General features: G+C 45.1%; 1 protein-coding gene and 1 long non-coding RNA gene across 6 annotated transcripts in view; one reads left to right on the top strand and one right to left on the bottom strand.

Annotated features, from left to right (window-relative positions):
* Window positions 1–9,849, bottom strand: part of AHCTF1 (AT-hook containing transcription factor 1) — an 84,345-nt gene extending 74,496 nt beyond the window's left edge. For 4 of the 5 annotated variants that reach the window (XM_078357165.1, XM_078357166.1, XM_002760840.7 and 1 more), the window contains exon 1: window positions 9,083–9,469. In XM_078357165.1, coding sequence (XP_078213291.1) covers window positions 9,083–9,285 — 203 coding nt within the window. In that variant the 5' untranslated portion in view covers window positions 9,286–9,469. Of the gene's footprint in view, window positions 1–9,082; window positions 9,470–9,491 lie in introns of those variants that run through there. The other variant, XM_008985681.5, reaches the window with a different exon arrangement.
* Window positions 9,850–16,681: 6,832 nt separating this feature from the next.
* LOC144580427 (uncharacterized) lies at window positions 16,682–17,974 on the top strand. Its single transcript, XR_013529932.1, has 3 exons — window positions 16,682–16,817; window positions 17,517–17,614; window positions 17,864–17,974. It is a non-coding gene; the product is annotated as an uncharacterized LOC144580427 (long non-coding RNA).
* The last annotated feature ends 1,284 nt before the right edge of the window (window positions 17,975–19,258 follow it).

Genomic DNA, 19,258 nt, shown 5'->3' with positions numbered 1-19,258 from the left:
AAATAACAAAACACACAAGGTACCAACAGCCAGCAGAATCATTATCAAAGACTTCAGAGACTAGAAAGTAAATTACTAATATATTTCTGTAAATCAGTGCTTTAGCTTCATAAGGAAGACTGTAAATGTTATAAAAGAAAAGTCAAGTCGACTTGAACAAAATTTTCTAAAAATGAAAAATTAAATAAAAATTAAAACTCACTCAACGGAGTGATGAGAATGAATCACAGCTACATGCAACAATATGAATGAATGTCAGAATATATTATTAAACAATAAAAGCAACTGGGCACAGTGGCTCACGTCTATAATCCCAGCACTTTGGGAGGCCGAAGCAGGTGGATCACCTGAGGTCAGGAGTTCGAGACTAGCCTGGCTAACATGGTAAAATCCCATCTCCACTAAAAATACAAAAAAAATTGGCTTGGCGTGGTGGCGCACACCTGTAATCTCAGCTACTCGGGAGGGTGAGGCAGGAGAATTGCTTGAACCCAGGAGGCAGAGGTTGCAGTGAGCCAATACCAACCTGGGCCACTGCACTCCAGCCTGGGCAACAAGAGGGAAACTCCGTCTCAAACAAAACAATAGAAGCAGCAAAAATACAGGCAAAATGACATTTATATAAGGTTAAAAAGACATGCAGACAGAAGGTTTGAGAGGCAGTAAGAATGATTATGTCAAAGTACTGGTGCATACAGTATATAGGAAAAAATCGAAACACTGACTCCACGACGACAATAATGGCTGCTGTCTGGGGTTTATATAAACCATGTAGTCTTCTTACTGCCTGAGAGAATAAAGACACATTGGTATACTTTAGACGCTGTTACATATACAGTAGAAATGCTGGGCAGGGCCAGGCACAATGGCTCACGCCTGTAACCCCAGCACTTTGGGAGGCCCAGGTGGGTGGATCATCTGCTTTCAGAAATTTGAGACCGGCCCAACCAGTATGGTGAAACTCCATCTGTACTGAAAATACAAAAATTAGTTGGATGTGGTAGTGTGCGCCTACAGTCCCAGCTATTTAGGAGGGTAAGACAGCAGAACTGCTTAAACCTGGGAGGTGGAGGCTGCAGTGAGCAAAGACTGTACCAACGCACTCCAGCGTGGGCAACAGAGCTAGACTCTGTCTCAAAAAAAAAAAAAAGGGAAAAGACATATGCAAGAATGTACACTATCAGTAGTATCGTGTGCGTTTGTTTTTTGAGATAGGACCTCGCTCTGTCGCCCAGGCTGGAGTGCAGTGTTATTACCACAGCTCAATGCAGCCTCACTCTCCTGGGCTCTAGCAATCCTCTCATCTCAGCCTCCTTGGTAGCTGGGATTACAGGCACATGCCACCATGCCTGGCTAATTTTTTTTTTTTTTAGTAGAGCTGAGGCCTCACTGTATTGCCCATCATGGTCTCAAACTCCTGGGTTCAAGCAATCCTGCCTCGGCCTCCCAAAGCGCTGGGATTACAGGTGTGAGACACCAGCCTATCAATAATATTCTTAATAGCAAAATACTAAATGCAATCAAAGGAGAGAATGAAGAACTTACTTTATCAGATAGTAAAAAGAAATTATAATAACTGAAACAATGTGATATAGGCTAGTAATGGACAAATAGGTCAATGAAACAGATAAAATAATCTAGACACAGAATCACAAAGTTTAGCAGATGATAAAAGCTATTTGTATATTTCAATTCAGATGGGACATGTCACTCAATGAACACTTCTGGGCCGGACGCAGTGGCTCATGCCTGTAATCGGATCATGCACGGAGTCAGGAGTTCGAGACAAGCCTGGTCAACATGGTGAAACCACGTCTCTACTAAAAATACAAAAATTAGCCAGGCATGGCTAATTCCAAAGAATTCTAACATCCTTCAGTGTGTGTGGAGAGAAGTAAAACGAAGGGAGTAAATAGATAACCCTGGGAAAACTCTGTGTCTAGAAGTCCCTAATTACGTACTATGCTGAGGGACCTCAGCAGAGGGCCGTGTTTCAGGAACTGTGTTGCTTTCTTGGGAGAAAGGTTAAGGCCCAAAGGAGAAGAATATAAATTTGGCAAAAGAGAGATGTGAGGTACAAGTAATTACCATTTCTCAGCGTTCCCCGGCCCCTTTCTGTTGAGTGCGGAAAGGACTACATTCAATTCCAACACTCAGCCCAAGCCATTGACATAGAATAGAATCAATACCATCAAACCAAAACAAGCAGTAGAGTAACAGGATAACAGCCACTTCTGACAGATGTTTCTTAATTTAAAAAAATTGGTAAATATTTATGTTAAAAGAACTATTATAAATTTAACAATTCCTTTCCTTTCAGTTTATTTATTTTTTCTTTTTTTGAGATGGAATCTTGCTCTGTCACCAGGCTGCAGTGCAGTGGCACAATCTCAGCTCACTACAACCTCTGCCTCTTGGTTCAAGTGATTCTCCTGCCTCAGCCTCCTGAGTAGCTGGGACTACAGGCATGCACCCCCAGGCCCAGTTAATTTTTGTATTTTTAGTAGAGATGGGGTTTCACCATGTTGGCCAGGCTGGTCTGGATTTCTTGACCTTGTTGTGATCCACCCACCTCGGCTTCCCAAAGTGCTGGGATTACAGATGTGCACCACCGTGCCCAGCCTATTTCTTATAAAATTAACTTTTCCTACTAAAAAATAGCATTTCATACAACAGTCTCTGAATTCTTCCATCTGTTTATCGTCAGAGATGTCTGAAATAATCACAAAATATTAGTACTGCTTATTTCTGTGTGATGCAAATTTGTAATTTGTTCATTTCAGTATGGCTTGGATTTTTAAAAACATTTTTCTTTTTATAAAATAAATAATTACTTAAAGAATGATTCATATATATGTATATATGTAATAAAAATGCAACTTTAAAATACAGAAGATATTTATGCAGCCTTAGGATAGGAATAAGGCACAAATCAACCTAATGTTCTTTCTTGTCATTCTTATTCTCTCCACAGGTTAGTCCCCTCCCCCCCCAAAAAAATGTATGTGAAAAACACATTTCAAAGATTCACTCAAAAAATTAAAATACGTAAGTTATAATTTTCTGTTCATCACCTAGACAAGAATTTTAGATAGATTGCCTCAAAAAACTTATCACATATATCACCATTAAGTCACAAAACCTAAAAGGTTATGTTTGAGATTTCCAAGTCACTAAGAGTAAAAGCTTGTTTTATCATCCAAGGGATCCAAAAGTCTAACCTAATATAAAGGGAACGTGTCAATAGGAAGCTATGACCATTAGCCTCCAACACAAAACCCCCTTACATTTACATGAGGGTCCGTTATAGTTATACAAATTTATCCTATTCATCTCCTCCTAAGTAGCTTAGTGCCAAAAAAATTTTTAGGGAAACAGATGGAGAAGGCCAGAATCACACTGTTATTATGATGTTTTCCACTCTGAGAGCCTTTTATATGGCCTGATAAACCCAGTTTAATGATGAACTGAAGTTAACACGTTTTTCCTACTAAACTTAAAACCAAAATATTTCAAGCAGAACCAAAACCTCCAGAATTCCTCACAGCTTTTTCCAAAGGACAATCAGAGGTATGTTAATGGACAATAAGCAAGAGTTCCATGATCACTAATTCAACCAAATCATCCCAACAGAATTTTGAAAAGATTTTCACAAAATCCAAAGTTCATTTAAAAGGATAACACACAGTAAGCATTTTTTTGAAAATGAAATATAGTAAATGTTCTATTTCTGGGGCTTGGTGGGTTTTGTTATGTTGTTTGAATGCAAAACAAAGACGATATAGAGGTACTAGCTCAAAGAGAATAACGCCACAGTATTTAAAAGAGCTGTGGCCAGACATGGTGGCTCATGCCTGTACGCCCAGCACTCTGGGAGGCTCCGGCACCGGCATCACTGAAGATGAGGAGTTCGAGGTTGAGGTAAGCTATGATTGGGCCACTGCACTCCAGCTTGGGCAACAGAACAAGATCCTGTTTCTAAAAATACAAAATATATTGTGACTGGTTGATATTGTTAGTGGCAAAATAAATAAATAAAAACAAAAATATAAAATATAAACGTAATGTGGTTTGTGTAACTGTCCCCTCCAAATGTATTGAAATGTGATCCCCAATGTTGGAGGTGTGGCCTGGTGGGAGGTGTTTGGGTCATGGGAGAGGACCCCTCATGAATGGGTTGGTGCCCTCTCCACAGTAATGAATTCACATAAGATCTGGTTGTTTAAAGCCAGGCGTGGTGGCTCCCAGCACTTTGGGAGGGTGAGGCAGGCAGACTGACTGAGCCCAGGAGTTCCACACAAGCCTGGGCAACATGGTCAAATCTCTACAAAAAATTATTTGCCAGGTGTGGTTGGTGCACGCCTGTAGTCCCACCTACATTGCTTGAGCCCGGGAGGTCGAGGTTGCAGTGAGCCATAACTGCACCACTGCATTACAGTGCATTACAGCCTAGGCGGCAGAGTGAGACCCTGTGTTTAAAAAAAAAAAAAAGCCTGGTACCTCCTCACTCCCTTCACATGAATATCCTGCTCCCGCTTTGCCTTCCGACATGACTGTAAGCTTCCTGAGACCCTCACCAGAAGGCAGCCAGTTGCTGGTGCCATGCTTGCACAGCCTGCAGAACCACGAGGCAAAATAAACCTCTTTTCTTCATAAATTCTGCAGTTTCACATATTTCGTTATTGCAACATAGACTAACACATCTAACATATTTCTAATGAAAATTGTGAACCCAAGTTCTAGCACTTAATAACACATGTAATGTCATACTTTACTGTATTCTATCTTCCAAGCTTTTTAAAAAGAGGAGTACGGCTGGGCTCAGTGGCTCACGCCTGTAATCCCAGCACTTTGGGAGGCCGAGGCGGGCTGATCATGAGGTCAAGAGACCGAGACCATCCCGGCCAATGTGGTGAAACCCCGTCCCTACTAAAAATACAAAAAATAGCCGGGCATGGGGCATGTGCCTGTGGTCCCAGCTACTCGGGAGGCTGAGGCGGAAGAATTGCTTGAACCCAGGAGGCGGAGGCTGCAGTGAGCCGAGATTGCGCCACTGCACTCCAGCCTGGCGACAGAGCAAGACTCCGTCTCAAAAACAAAAACAAAGGGACTACTTATTTCTCCAGACTTTATCATGGTGCCTAGCACAAAGGAGCTCAAAAAAATGCTTAATAAATCAAAGTTTTTCAAATTTAACGGCCTTTGAATCTATACGGCAAAACTGGTTTAAAGACTTTTCCAATTTAAGCAAACTAAAGAGAACATCTAAACAGTCTGTTATTAGAAATAGGCCAGGCACTCTGGCTCACGCCTATCATCCCAACACTTTGGGAGGCCAAGGCGGGAGGACAGCTCGAGGTAAGGAGTTTGAGACTGGCATGGCCAACATGGTGAAACTCTGTCTCTACTAAAAATATGAAACTCAGCCAGCGTGGTGGCACTTGTAACCCCAGCTACTTGGGAGGCTGAGGCATGACAATCACTTGAACCCAGGAGGTAGAGGTTGCTGTGAGCTGTGATGGTGCCACTGCACTCCAGCCTCAGTGACATAGCCAGACTGTCTCAAAAACCAAACAAACAAAAACTGCATTACTAGAAAGAGGGTTTGAATGAAAACACTGTTCATCTTCTTGTACAGACGGATCATGTCACTCTCCTCAACAACCTTCAAACTCCCTACCATATACCCTAAGAACTGACACCTTAGTCACAGGTAATCAAGGCTCTCCACAATCTCAGAGTCCCAGGCTACCCTGACAGCCTCATCTCCCAAAACCACTTCCTTCACCAGCTTGTTACTGCCTAGCACCTTCTTTTTTTATGCTGTTCCCTCATCCATCTGCCAACATCAACTACCCATCACTGAAGGACTAACTTCTTGGTATGTGATCTCGTCTCTAAGCTCACCCCTCCCCACTTCTACCTATTCCAAATATGATTTTTAAAAAATCATTACTTCTGCTTGCCTGTCTTCTCCACTACACTGTGAATTCCTAAAAGGCAAAAATCGCCAAATCTTATTCCTGGGCATTTGACAAAATCACAGTGCCTTGCAACTAATAGGTCTTAAATACAATAAATTAGGACAACAGAATACTGTATAGTAGGATATTATTAGGATAGCAGGGACAAGGAATAGGCATGTTAAACAATACAATCAATTTTTTAAAATTCAAGATTTGAGCCCAATTAAAGCATACACTGTTTCAGTATTAAGCAAAACAAAATTCTTAAAATTACTAGGCCAGATATTCAAAATAGAATACTAAAATCAGTTTTCTGTGTGAAATGCACAAATTCCTGAAGTAACTGAATTCCACCAGAGAAAATGGAACTCTAATCTAGTTCAACAATTATATCACAACACGTACCAAGCAAACATTTCTATAAACCACTTTGTATGCAATTTTACCATTTTCTTTTTAACTAACAAAAAGACAAATTGTCATTTAAATGTAACCTACCAGTGGACCCAGAAACTTCAAGCCTTTCAGCAATGTTCTTTACAACTTAATTCAAACATTTTAAAACCACAAACTACTTTTAAAACACGGTGTTAGTAAAGCAATGCAAGAGCAAGACCATAACCTACTTCCTGACCTTAAGCAGTTGACAATCTAGAAAAGGAGATACACAAGCAATTGTTAGAGTATCAGACACAAAGAATAAATGCTACAATAGAGGTACATGTGCTATGAGAGCCCAGTAAAAAGTGGGATAAAGGGAAATAAAAGAGTACAGTGAAACATGGGATTCGGAAGGAGGACCTGAAATGTGAGAATTTAAAAAAGGAAAGATGGCAGTCGGGACGAAGGACATGGGCAAAGAAACAGAGTGAAACACCTCTCCCCCGTGATGAGCCCACGATTAGTGACGATCCGGGAATGGCAGAAGCATAAAACTGTCGAACATATGAAGATAGATAGTAGCATCTACTTACCGTAGAGCCCTTTGAGCTCACCTAGGGAAGTTAAGACTTAATTCTGGGAAGAATAAAGAGTCCCTGAAAATATTAAAGGTAGGAGTGAAAGATACAATGTTTACTTCCCCTTAAAATGTGTCTGTACTGGGCCAGGTACAATGGCTCACGCCTGTAACCAACCCTAGCATTCTGGGAGGCAGAGGTGGGCGGATCACGGGGTCGGGAGTTTGAGACCAGTCTGGTCAACATGGCGAAACCCTGTGTCTACTAAAAATACAAAAATTAGTTGGGTGTGGTGGCGGGTGCCTGTAATCCTAAACTACTCGGGAGGCTGGGCCAGGAGAATCGTCTGAACCTGGGAGGAGGCTGCAGACAGCCGAGATCTCGCCATTGCACTCCAGCCTGGGTAACAAGAGCGAAACTCTGTCTCAAAAAAAAAAAAAAAAAAGAAAGAAAGAAAAAGAAAAGAAAAATCTCAAAACTGCTGTATAACGATCTTTTTTTTTTTTTTTTTTGAGACATAGTCTCGCCAGGCTGGAGTGCTGTGGCGCAATCTCGGCTCACTGCAACTTCCGTTTTCCGGTTTCAAGCAATTCTCCTGTCTCAGCCTCCGGAGTAGCTGGGACTACAGGCACGCACCACCATGCCCGGCTAGTTTTTTGTACTTTTTAGTAGGGACGGGGTTTCACCATGTTGGCCAGGATGGTCTCGATCTTTTGACCTCGTGATCCACCCGCCTCGGCCTCCCAAAGTGCTGGGATTACAGGCATGAATGAGCCACCGCGCCCGGCCGTATAACGATCTTTTAATTGTTTGTTTGTTTGGTTTTTTTTTGGCAACAGTCTCAGTCTCCCTCTGTCACCCAGGCCAGAGTGCAGTGGCACGATCCTAGCTCACTGTAACCGTCGAACTGAACCATCGAACTCCCAGTTTGAGGCTGAGACTCTAACGTTCCTCCCGCTTCCACCTTCCAAGTAACCGCGACTAGAGGTGCCACCAACGGACATTATGTATGTTACTGTTGTTTGCTAACTTGTTACAGTTTGGCATTACGTTACTTAAAGGTCAGGAATCACACAGTACAGAAACTATGTAGACTTCCCATAGCACTCTGCACACTTAAGGCATCCCTTCAAGTATCAACTTTGATTGGACTTGTCATCCCTGGTCAAATAAATCATCGGAAATAAGTAAACCACTCTCCTCCTCAGAGACTATCAGTGAAAGCACAGCAAATACAGTTTTTGTTTGTTTGTTTGTTTGTTTTTAACAAAACAAAACATGGGCGGCTCGCCATGTTGCTCAGGCCGGTCTCCAACTCCTGCGCTCAATCGATCCTCCCACCTCAGCCTCCCAAACTGCCTGCTGGATTACAAGCACGAGCCACCGCACCCAAACAAAGACAGTTCTGTGTCTCTTTCTCTTTCTCTCTCGGTCTCTGTGTGTGTGTGTGTGTGTGTGTTTTGAGACGTAGTTTTGCTCTGTCTGGAGTACAATGGTGCGATCTCGGCTCACTGCAACCTCTGCTTTTTGGGTTCAAGCGAGCCTCCTGCGTCAGCCTCCAGAATAGCTGGGATTACAGGCACCTGCCACCGTGCCAGGCTAATTTTTGTATTTTTAGTGGAGACGGGGGTTTCACCATCTTGGCCAAGCTGGTCTCAAACTCCTGACCTCGTGATCCATCCGTCTCGGCCTCCCAAAGTGCTGGGATTACAGGCGTGAGCCACCGCGCCTGGCCCGCAAGATAGCTCTTAAAATCTACAGGCTCTTTAGAGTATTCTGAGAATAAAATGACGTTGAGGATTTCCAAAAGCTCTGTTTTGTTCTACGAAGAACCCAATTCTTCGAAAAATTTCTACAACTGACGATTTGAGAATAAAAACAACGCTCATCTCATAACGCTATGCACACAGATAGTGTGAACCTCGTAAGCTTCAGGGACAAAATGTACCGTCTCTCAAAAAACCCAAACAAACCAAAACAGTCCACCAGTGGCAAAGTGATCGTCCTCAGCTTCCCAGGTGGGGACAAGGCAGGCAAATTAATAAGGACCCCAAGATGTGTCCTTTCATGTTAAATCTCCTGTATCGGACCAATCGGCCGAATTGAGCCTCACGTTGGAGCCCCGAGCCCAGCTCCTTCCCAGCCCGCACTACTCACTGCGGCCAGGCCCCGGCGCATGTGGCACACACAGCAACCCCGGACAGGCGCAGCGCGCCCACTGCCCTCGGGGTGAGGCCCGCCGACGAGGCCACCCCATGGGAGAACCGCGGAGCAGGGTCGCGGCCCCTACCGGCCCGGGTCGGGAAAGAACCCGGCCGCCGGCGCCGGAGGTGAACTGGGCCGCGCGGCTCCGCCGCCATGTGCCGCCGCTCCTCGGTCCGCGGCTTATATAACCAAGGCCGGCGCCCGCGAGCCTGCCGTACCCGCCGCCGCCGCCCGCGCTCGTGCCCTGGACTCCAGCCGTTGGCCCCGCGCCCGCCGAGAGAAGCCCCGCCGCCGCCGCCGGCCCAGGCCGCGCCACTCGCCCACCGCCGCGCGGGCCCAACCCCCGCTCCCTTCCCCCTACCTGGGAAGGGCGGTGACCGCGCCGCCGCGGGCCGAGTCCGCCGGGTCGCCAGGCCGGGCGCGAGCTCCTCCCGCGCGGGGCCGTCACAGCATCTCCCGGGAGACGCGGCCGCCACGGGCCGGGCTCCCACACCGCTGCTCCGCGCGCCGGCCCCGCCTGCGCCCTCCAGGCCCTCAGAGCCGCACGTCCCCGAGACCGCCTCCGCCAGCTGCAGGCCTGCCCCGCCGCGGCTCCGGGTCCTTCCTCTGGCAACGCCGCCCGCTCGTCTCGGACGGCGCCGGCCCCGCGCTGCGCTTTACCCCGGGCCGACAGACCGAGCCCCACACGCCCGGGAGGGGAGGGCGCGGAGGAAGAGGGCGGAGAGGGAGGGGAGAAGCAGAGGAGAAGCAGAGGAGATCGCGGCTGCAGGGACCAGAGTTATCGCGATGGTTCCGCGCCCCAGCGCCGGCTCCGCGGGAATTTTCAAACTCTCGGTGAAAGAAGAAGGTGGGAGGGAAAGGGAGGAAAGGGAAGCGGGGTCGGGAAGGGCGGATCATTTACCAAAAATCGGGTCTCTCCGCCTCCGAGGGGCTGGTGGGCAGAAATACTACGAGTCCCACAGTGCCTTGCGCGTGAAGTCGCTCTGGCGGCCCCGGAGGCGCGCCCCGTGCGCAGTCGGGAGTGGTAGTCTTCGCCGGAGGTCGCGCCTGGCTCTAACCAGCCGCCTGCTGCGATTGCAGGTGGACTCACTTGTCGCGTTACCATGTTGCCCTGCCAGCTGGCGGCCGAGTGATAATCTTTCTCCCATAATTGGCAGCTTGCCTTCTGTATTTCCTGTTCTGTGCTCCCAGTTTTCATGCCAAAGGCGGGCTCCTAGACTTCTGGGGAAACGCTTTTTCCACCGTCCTGTGTTTTTTCTAGCACCCTCCTGTTCCTTCGCGACCAAAAATGTTCGCGCAGCCCAGCCTAATCTTTCGTTGAGTCCAAATTTTAGGCCGAGCGCGGTGACTCACGCCTGTAATCCCAGCACTTTGGGAGGCTGAGGTGGGCGGATCAGGAGGTCAGGAGTTCGAGACTATCCTGGCCAACATGGTGAAACCCTGTCTCTACTAAAAATGTAAAAATTAGCTGGGCGTGGTGGCAGGCACTTATAATCCCAGCTCCCTGGGAGGCTGAGGCAGGAGAATCGCTTGAACCCAGGAGGCGGAGGTTGCGGTGACAAATCGAGACTCCATCTCAAAAAAAAAAAAATTAACCCAAATCAGTGTTATCTTTTTGGTCACCCCAGGTTTTCATTGTGGAGTTGCTTATTTCTTGTTGGTATCTTTTTTGAAGCGAATCCCAGCACCAAACATGTTTCAAACAGATATGGAAGGTGTCCTTAATACTAAGTAGGAAATAAAAGGATTATAGCATGAGGTAGAGTGGGGGTTCTAACAAGGTGCCCTTCTATCAGGAAAGTTTCTATTTTTCTGTTACCTTTCCTATGAACTTTTGAATTTATTTTTATTTTATTTTTGAGACAGTGGTCCTGCTCTGTCACCCAGGCTGAGTGCAGTGGTGTGATCAAGGCTCACAGCAGCCTCAAACTCGTGGGCTCAAATGATCCTCCCACCTCAGCCTCCCAAGTAGCTGGGACTATGGGCGTGCACCACCATGCCTCACTACGCCTCATTAATTTTTTTTTTTTTTAAAGAGATGGTCTCATTGTGTTACCCAGGCTGGTCTCTACTCCTGGGCTCAAGGGATCCTCCTGCCTCAGCCTCCCAAAGTGCTAGGATTGCAGACATGAGCCACCATGCCCAGCCTATGTTTGTTTTTCTAGAGACGGTGTCTGGCTGTGCTGCTCACACTGGGCTGCATGGCCATTCACAGGCACTGTGGCCTCATCAGTGCCACTGCTACCTCCAACTTCTAGGCTCGAGCTGTCCTCCCACCTCAGCTTCCTGAGCAGCTGGGACTACAGCCATGGATATATATCATGCCTCATCATATGCTTTTGGAGATAATGCTGCCTTTTGGAAACATAATTTTCTTTTTTCTATACTTTTTGTTTCTTTCATAACAGCAACCCCCATACATATCATGTTTGTTTGCACAGAGTATTGGACCAAGTTGTGATAGAAACAGTTAAAAGAGTCCTGCTTTTGCAGTAGGAGGTTTAGGGTTCATTGTCTTAATTATTTTAAAGAGACCTCTTCAAACAGAAACCATCCTCTGTCCGATACGCAGATTTATGTCCTTACCTTGCTCCACGTTCTGCACTTCCTTTGGCACTATTTCATGCTCAGTTCCTGAGGACTGTACCTCTTGGAGGTCAGAAGACATGAATTATAAACTCAGGTGTGCTGCTAGTGAGCTGTGTGACATTAGGAAAATCAAGCAGCCTCTCTGGGCTTATTGGCTGTGTGGAGCAAGGGATTATTGATTAGACAGACATTTATTAACTTTGCTCTAAGAGCCCTTCCAGTTGTGAAATTCAAAAATGTATCTCAATTCCACATATTATCTGGATTAATTGACTGTCTACATGGTTTTTCAGATTTTAATCCTTCTTTCCATCATTATCAGCAGAATAGTTTCTGTATTATTTATTTTTATTATTTTTTTATTTATTTTGAGACAGGGTCTCGCTCTGTTGCCCAGGCTGGAGTTCAGTGGCACAATCTCGGCTCACTGCAGCCTTAAACTCCCAAGCTCAAGCAATCCTCCTACCTCAGTCTCCCAAGTAGCTGGGACTACAGTTGCATACCACAACTCCTAGATGATTTTTGCTTTTTTTTTTTTTTTTTTTTTTAGAGACAGGGTTTCATCATTTTACCCAGGCTGGTCTCAGACTCCTGGACTCAAGTGACCTGCTGGCCTCAGCCTCCCAAAGTGCTGTAATTATGAGCATGAGCCCATGGCCTGGCCTGAGTAATTGTCTATAATCTAGACCAACTCTACCTGTCCTATTTTATTTTCCTATATAGTTCCTGATAATTGTTTTTTTTTTTTTTTAACTCTACAAACGTGTTTTCCCTTTCAGTGTCTCTTAGACTCTTCTCTCCCTGAGTAAATCTTAGCATCCCACGGGGCCAGCTCAAGCCTCTTTTCTCTTCCCAATATTCCCTTCAGCTTCAGCACACACGAATCACTAAAAACTTGTGTGAAAATATGCTGTCTGAACTATTTCGTGTCTGTTTCCCTTTTTGCCTCTGACTCTCTCCATCCACCCACCATCTCCATCTCCCAGCTCCACTGAGAGCACAGACTGTATCTTTTTTAAATGCTTCCCCCATACCTGCTAGTTTTTTATTTTAGTTGCTTTGCAAACCGAATTTCCAATTTAAAGCTCTCATTCAACCCTTTTTCCTCTTTCTTTCAGTCATTTAAGCAAATGCCAGATTATTTTAATTTGGCATTGCTTTCAAGAGATGTTAATAAGTGTTAAATGAAGAAAAATCTAGATTTAGTATCAAATAAGTTTGGGGGGAAAGCTGATTAAATAAAAATAAAAATGTATTTTGTATAAGAGTTAGCTGACTTTAATATGCTTGGTGTTTCCCAGAGTCACTTGCCATGGCATCCGTTTACGCTTGTGTGACATCTTGCCTTCTTAGTGTTCCACAGGACAGACTTTGGTAAACACAGCTTCAGAGCTTTCTCTTACTGGTAGAAGTACGGTGCAGTGAAAAGAATGAAATCATTTGGAGCCAGACAAACGGGTTTTCTCGCATTTCACGGCTTTCTAGCAACATGACTTTAATGAAATTCCTTCACCCTCTGAGCCTTTTTCTCATCTAAGAAGAAAAGAAAATGTCACTGTCTGCAGAATTTTGTGAAGATGAAAGGGAAGTATGTACCTTCCTCAGAACCTCCTTCCTTTTCACCTATACAGTCCTAAGTTACGTTGGTAACAGGCCTAGAAATGGATAATAACTAGTACGAATCCTCATGCTTCCCATCTGGAATGTTTGATTCAAGAGACATTTTTAAAAATTTTATTGATTGATTGATTTTTGAGATGGAGTCTCACTCTATCACCTGGGCTGGAGTACAGTGGCACGATCTCAGCTCACAGCAGCCTCCGCCTCCCGGGTTTAAGAGATTCTCCTACCTTAGCCTCCCCCTGGAGGTGTGGGATTACAGGCCCACACCACCACTCCCGGCTAATTTTTTGTATTTCTAGTAGACACGGGGTTTCACCATATTGCCCAGGCTGGTCTTGAACTCCTGACCTCAAGTGATCCACCCGCCTTGGCCTCCCAAAGTGCTGGGATTACAGCATGAGCCACCACACCTGCCCAAGAGGCAGTATTCTAATACCATTCCAGCATCCTGGGAGTGACTAGCAGCAATCTGATTTCAGGGTATTCAGAACCTCACTGAGGCGTTCTGAATTAGATCTCCATTTGTTTTGCAAAGTAACAGGAAAAGCCTTAATACTTGAAGAACAACAAAGAAGGAGCTTGTCTGTCTCAAACAGGCACGTTTGTCCTCACATTTCATCATTTTTGTAGAGATGATTGGTTGTAGCAAGCAGTGCCCCTTGATTTCACCAATTGACAGTAACCTAGGTGAATGAAGAATCATATTTTTCCTGTTTCCTACTGTATTTCCAGTGATGGCATATTGGCCAGAGCATAAATACACACCAAAATAATTGTTCAGTGACTGAGTAAATAAGAATTCATTTCATCATTCAAAGTAAAATATGCAAAAAAAAAAAAAAAAAAACCACCAAAGCAAAATATGCGATATTAGATTAAATGGGACCTTAGAGATATTCTAGGCCAAACACTTTATTTTGTAGGTGGGGAAATTGTCAATTGATTTGCTACAAATATTTTAGGATGGATTTTTTGTTTTGTTTAAAAAATAGGCTGGGTGCAGTGGCTCACAGCTGTAATCCCAGCACTTTGGGAGGATGAGGCAGGCAGATTGCCTGAGTCCAGGAGTTCAAGACCAGCCTTGGCAACATGGCAAAACCCCATCTCTACAAAAAAATACAAAAGGTAGCCGGGCATGGTGGCACGTGCCTATAGTCCCAGCCACTTGGGAGGCTGAGGTGGAAGGATCACTGGCGCCGGGTAGGTCAAGGTTGCAGGAGCAGTGGCCTCTGCACTACAGCCTGCATGACAGAGCAAGAGACCCTGTCTCAAAACAAACAACAACAAAAAAAACCTTGTACAGATGGCAAAACTTGGCCTTTTTCCCTCTTGAGCTCTCTGGCTGGGTTTGAGAACTAAACGGACACAAATGAGATTAACAGGAGAAAAGAGCTGAGCAAGATGGCTCACACCTACAATCCCAGCTCTTTGGGCGGCTGAGGATTGCCTCAGCCCGAGCCGGGGAGTTTGAGGCTGCAGTGAGCTATGATCGCACCACTGCACTCCAGCCTGGGCAACAGAGTGAGACCCTGTGTCTAAAAAAAGAAGAGTATACAAATTGTTCATGTCCACGGGAGCCCCCATAGGAAAATGAAGACCCAAAGACGTGACAAAACCTGAATGCTTACACGGTGTAGGTTGAACTAAGAGTGGCGGCTGCGGAAATCTGTCGGGAGATTCGTGAAGATAAAAGTTAATTTAAGGCCGGGCGCGGTGGCTCAAGCCTGTAATCCCAGCACTTTGGGAGGCCGAGGTGGGTGGATCACGAGGTCAAGAGATCGAGACCATCCTGGTCAACATGGTGAAACCCCGTCTCTACTAAAAATACAAAAATTAGCTGGGCATGGTGGCACACGCCTGTAATCCCAGCTACTCGGGAGGCTGAGGCAGGAGGATTCCCTGAACCCAGGAGGCGGAGGTTGCGGTGAGCCGAGATCGCGCCATTGCACTCCAGCCTGGGTAACAAGAGCGAAACTCCGTCTCAAAAAAAAAAAAAAAAGTTAATTTAACAATTCACTGTTTTTTTTTTTTTAAAGAGATGGTCTCATTGTGTTACCCAGGCTGGTCTCTACTCCTGGGCTCAAGGGATCCTCCTGCCTCAGCCTTGACTCCACATCTCTGATAACTAGAATGTTTCTTCTCTCCTGGGACAAGGAAGAGTGTGTCCCTTTTGTATCAGCTGTTTCTCAAGAGTCTTTAGTTCAAAATAATCCTTATGCCAAAGTGGCATATTTTGGGGTGGCATCCTCTGCCACTCTTCAACATTTTTAATTTTTAAATTTTTTTATTTTTAAAAATTCTTTTGAGACAGAATCTGGCTCTGTCGCCAGGCTGGAGTGTAGTAGCACAATCGTGGCTCACTGCAACCTCCTCCTCCCAGGTTCAAGCAATTCTCCTGCTTCAGTCTCCCAAGTAGGTGGGATTACAGGCATGAACTACCATGCCCAGCTAATTTTCTTTTCTTTTGTATTTTTAGTAGAGACAGGATTTCACCATGTTGGTCAGGCTGGTCTTGAACTCCTAATCCCAGGTGATCCACCCGCCTTAGCCTCCCCAAGTGCTGGGATTACAGGTGTGAGCCACCACACCCGGCCCACCCTTCATCATTAAATCAAACCTACAGTTATTAAAGAAGAAAAGTAGGCAGGGCACAGTAGCTCACACCTGTAACCCTAGCACTCCGGGAGGCCGAGGCGGGTGGATTGCCTGAGCTCAGGAGTTTGAGACCAGACTGGGGAACACGGTGAAACCCCATATCTACTAAAAGTACAAAAAATTAGCAGGGTGTGGCGAGGTGCACCTGTAGTTCCAGCTACTTGGGAGGCTGAGACAGGAGAGTCGCTTGAACCTGGGAAGCAGAGGTTACAGTGAGCCGAGATCACGCCATTGCACTCCAGCCTGGACGACACAGGGAGACCCTGTCTCAAGAAAAAAAAGAAAAAGGGAAGAAGAAAGGTAATAACAAACATTTTATCTGAATTGTAAAATATTTTTCTGTTAGTATAGTCTTTATACACTTGAAAACTTGTTTGCATGAATGGCACCCCCCAAAAGCCACAAATTACATTTCTTTCTCCAAACACTGGTAGTATTTGCCATAAACAGGCACCACAATTAATCCAGCCTTTAAATGCGTCTTCTTTCTACTCCCTTTCTTTCACATTATTTTCTTCAAAAATTCCTTTAAAAAATCTGTGTATTTTAGCTAAAACTACCCAGATTCTGATTTCTCTGTTACTTAAACCCAAAGAAAAGCCTTCATGACAGCTCTTGAAATACAGTCACGTGTCACTTAACGATGGGGAACACTCTGAGAAATGACAGTGTCATTGTTGTACGAACATCAGAGTGTACCTACCCAAACCTGAATGGTGCAGCCTGCTCCACTCCCAGACTACGGACAGCCTGTCGCTCCGAGGCTACAGACCTGTGCAGCGTATGACTACCGAATACTGTAGGCAACTGTAACACAACGGTAAGTATTTGTGCATGTAAACATAGAAAAGACCCAGTAAAAATACTGTAAGAAAAACCTGTATAGGCCGCTGACCCCCAATGGAGCTTGCAGGATGGGAGGTTGCTCTGAGTGAGTCAGTGAGTGAGTGGTGAGTGAAGGTGAAGGCCTAGAACATGACCGTTCACTACTGTAGACTTAGGTACACTGCATTGATAAAGAAATAAAGTAGGCCAGGCGCAGTGGCTCACTCCTATAACCCCAGCACTTTGGGAGGTCTAGGCAAGCGGATCACCTGAGATTAGGAGTTCGAGACCAGCCTGACCAACATGAAGAAACCCCATCTCTACTAAAAATGCAAAAGTAGCCAGCCGTGGTGGCTCAAGCCAGTAGTCCCAGCTAGTTGGGAGGCTGAGGTAGGAGAATCACTTGAACCCAGGAGGTGGAGGTTGCAATGAGCTGGGAGCTCACCATTGCACTGGGCAACAATTGGGAAACTCCATCTCAAAAAGAAAGAGAGAAAGAAAGAAACTACACTATGGTGTTAATGAGGCTATGTCATTAGGCAATAGGAATTTTTCAGCTCCTTTACAATCTTTGAGGACCATGGTTCCATTTGCAGTCCGTAGCTGACCAAAATTGAGTTGCATCTGACCGTACTGAGATTGCTGACAATAAGCTGCATACTCAGATTTCATCGCATGTTTTATCGATTTTCAGCCTTTACCTCAAAACGCATGCTTGCCTGCAAGCATTGCTATGGAAGATTCCAGAGGGCACAGACCGTTATAAGCTTCTTTCAGTCAATGCAGTTGCAGGTATTGCTCGTGAGTTGCAATCTCTCTCTTGCCTTAAGCTCCCTGCCTCTAAGGAAACGCAGGTGAGAGAAGTTGATTCTGTAGTAGAAAGTGATGGAAATGAGGACAGTCAAGTCTGATGTTCTGTTGCGTGAATAATCACCCATTTTAGCAAATGCTTTGTGCCATGTTTATGAGATTTCCCGCCTTATTTTGTTTGGTGAATTTATTTTCTTTTATTTTTCTTTTCTTTGCTTTTTTTTGAGACAGAGTCTCACTCTGTAGCCCAGGATGGAGTACAGTGGCGCTAGCTCGGCTCACCGCAACGTCTGCCTCCCAGGTTCAAGCGATTCTCCCGCCTCAGCCTCCCAAGTAGCTGGGACTACAGGTGTGCACTACTGCATCTGGCTAATTTTTACATTTTTAGTAGAGACAGGGTTTCACCAAGTTGGCCAGGCTGCTCTTGAACTATTGACTTCAGGTGATCCACCTGCCTCAGCCACCTAAAGTGCTGGGATTACAGGCTGGAGCCACCACAACCAGCCTGGTGAATTTATTTTAATCCTATTGAGTGTACATGTCTTATTTTAACTACGGTGTTTGCATGGTGTTTTATGTTTTCAGTGCATTTTAAATTGCTAGTCAAAACAATATCTCCCCTTGGTTTATACTGTACTGTTCCAGGGTGGAACAATACAATTTGTTTTGTTTCGATTTTGCCTTTTCTGACATTTACTTCTTCTTGAGTCCTCTAGATAGTGCTTTAATAAACTTTGGGTAGATTTGTTGGATTTGATTAGACAAAAACGTAGGTGATATAGTATCAACTTTTCACTACACACTCTTTCTGAAAAAAAAATTCTTTGTAATTTGTATGTGTTTTCATTTTTTGTAGTGATGGGGTCTCATTACGTTGCTCAAGCTGGTTTTGAACTCCTAGCCTCAAGTAACCCTCCTGCCTTGGCCTCCCAAAGCAATGAAATCACAGGCACGAGTCATGGTACACAGACCAAAATTAAAACAAGATGTTAACTAGGATGCCGTACGTGGAGAGCCAGCAACGAAATGTGTCAGATAAAATTTGGTAAACCCTAGAGCACTCTTCTGAAAATAAGCCAAAGATCTTTAGGATTTAGAAATGAATTATGTATTAGCAGACCACATAATTAGTGTATAAAACAATAAAGAACTTTAATGAAACTACAATTACATGGTTAAAACTCTAAATCATGATTCTTTTTTTTTTTTTTTTTGACACAGGGTCTCACTCTGTCTCCCAGGCTGAAGTGCAGTGGAGCAATCCTAGTTCACTGCCCCTCCGCCTCACGGGTTCAAGCGCTTCTCCTGCCTCAGCCTCCTGAGCAGCTGGAATTACAGGCACACGCCACCACACTGGTTGATTTTTGTATTTTTAGTACAGATGGGGTTTCGCCATGTTGGCCAGGCTGGTTTTGAACTGCTGACCTCAAGTGATCCACCAACCTCAGCCTCCCAAAGTGCTGAGATTACAGGCGTGAGCCACCATGGCCGACCTAAATCATGATTCTAAGGTGGTATTTTGTTTTTACTTAGTTTCAGTTTCTTATCATTTATTTATCTGGTCACTTGTTGATCCACCAAGTCCTTATTGAATATTTGGGGTGGGCATTATTGAAGGCACAGCTT

This window comes from Callithrix jacchus, chromosome 19 (genome assembly GCF_049354715.1).
Source record: "Callithrix jacchus isolate 240 chromosome 19, calJac240_pri, whole genome shotgun sequence".
NCBI classification, from domain to species: Eukaryota; Metazoa; Chordata; class Mammalia; order Primates; family Cebidae; genus Callithrix; species Callithrix jacchus.
Note: the sequence above shows the minus strand (reverse complement) of the source record. Positions and strands in the feature narration are given on the sequence as shown.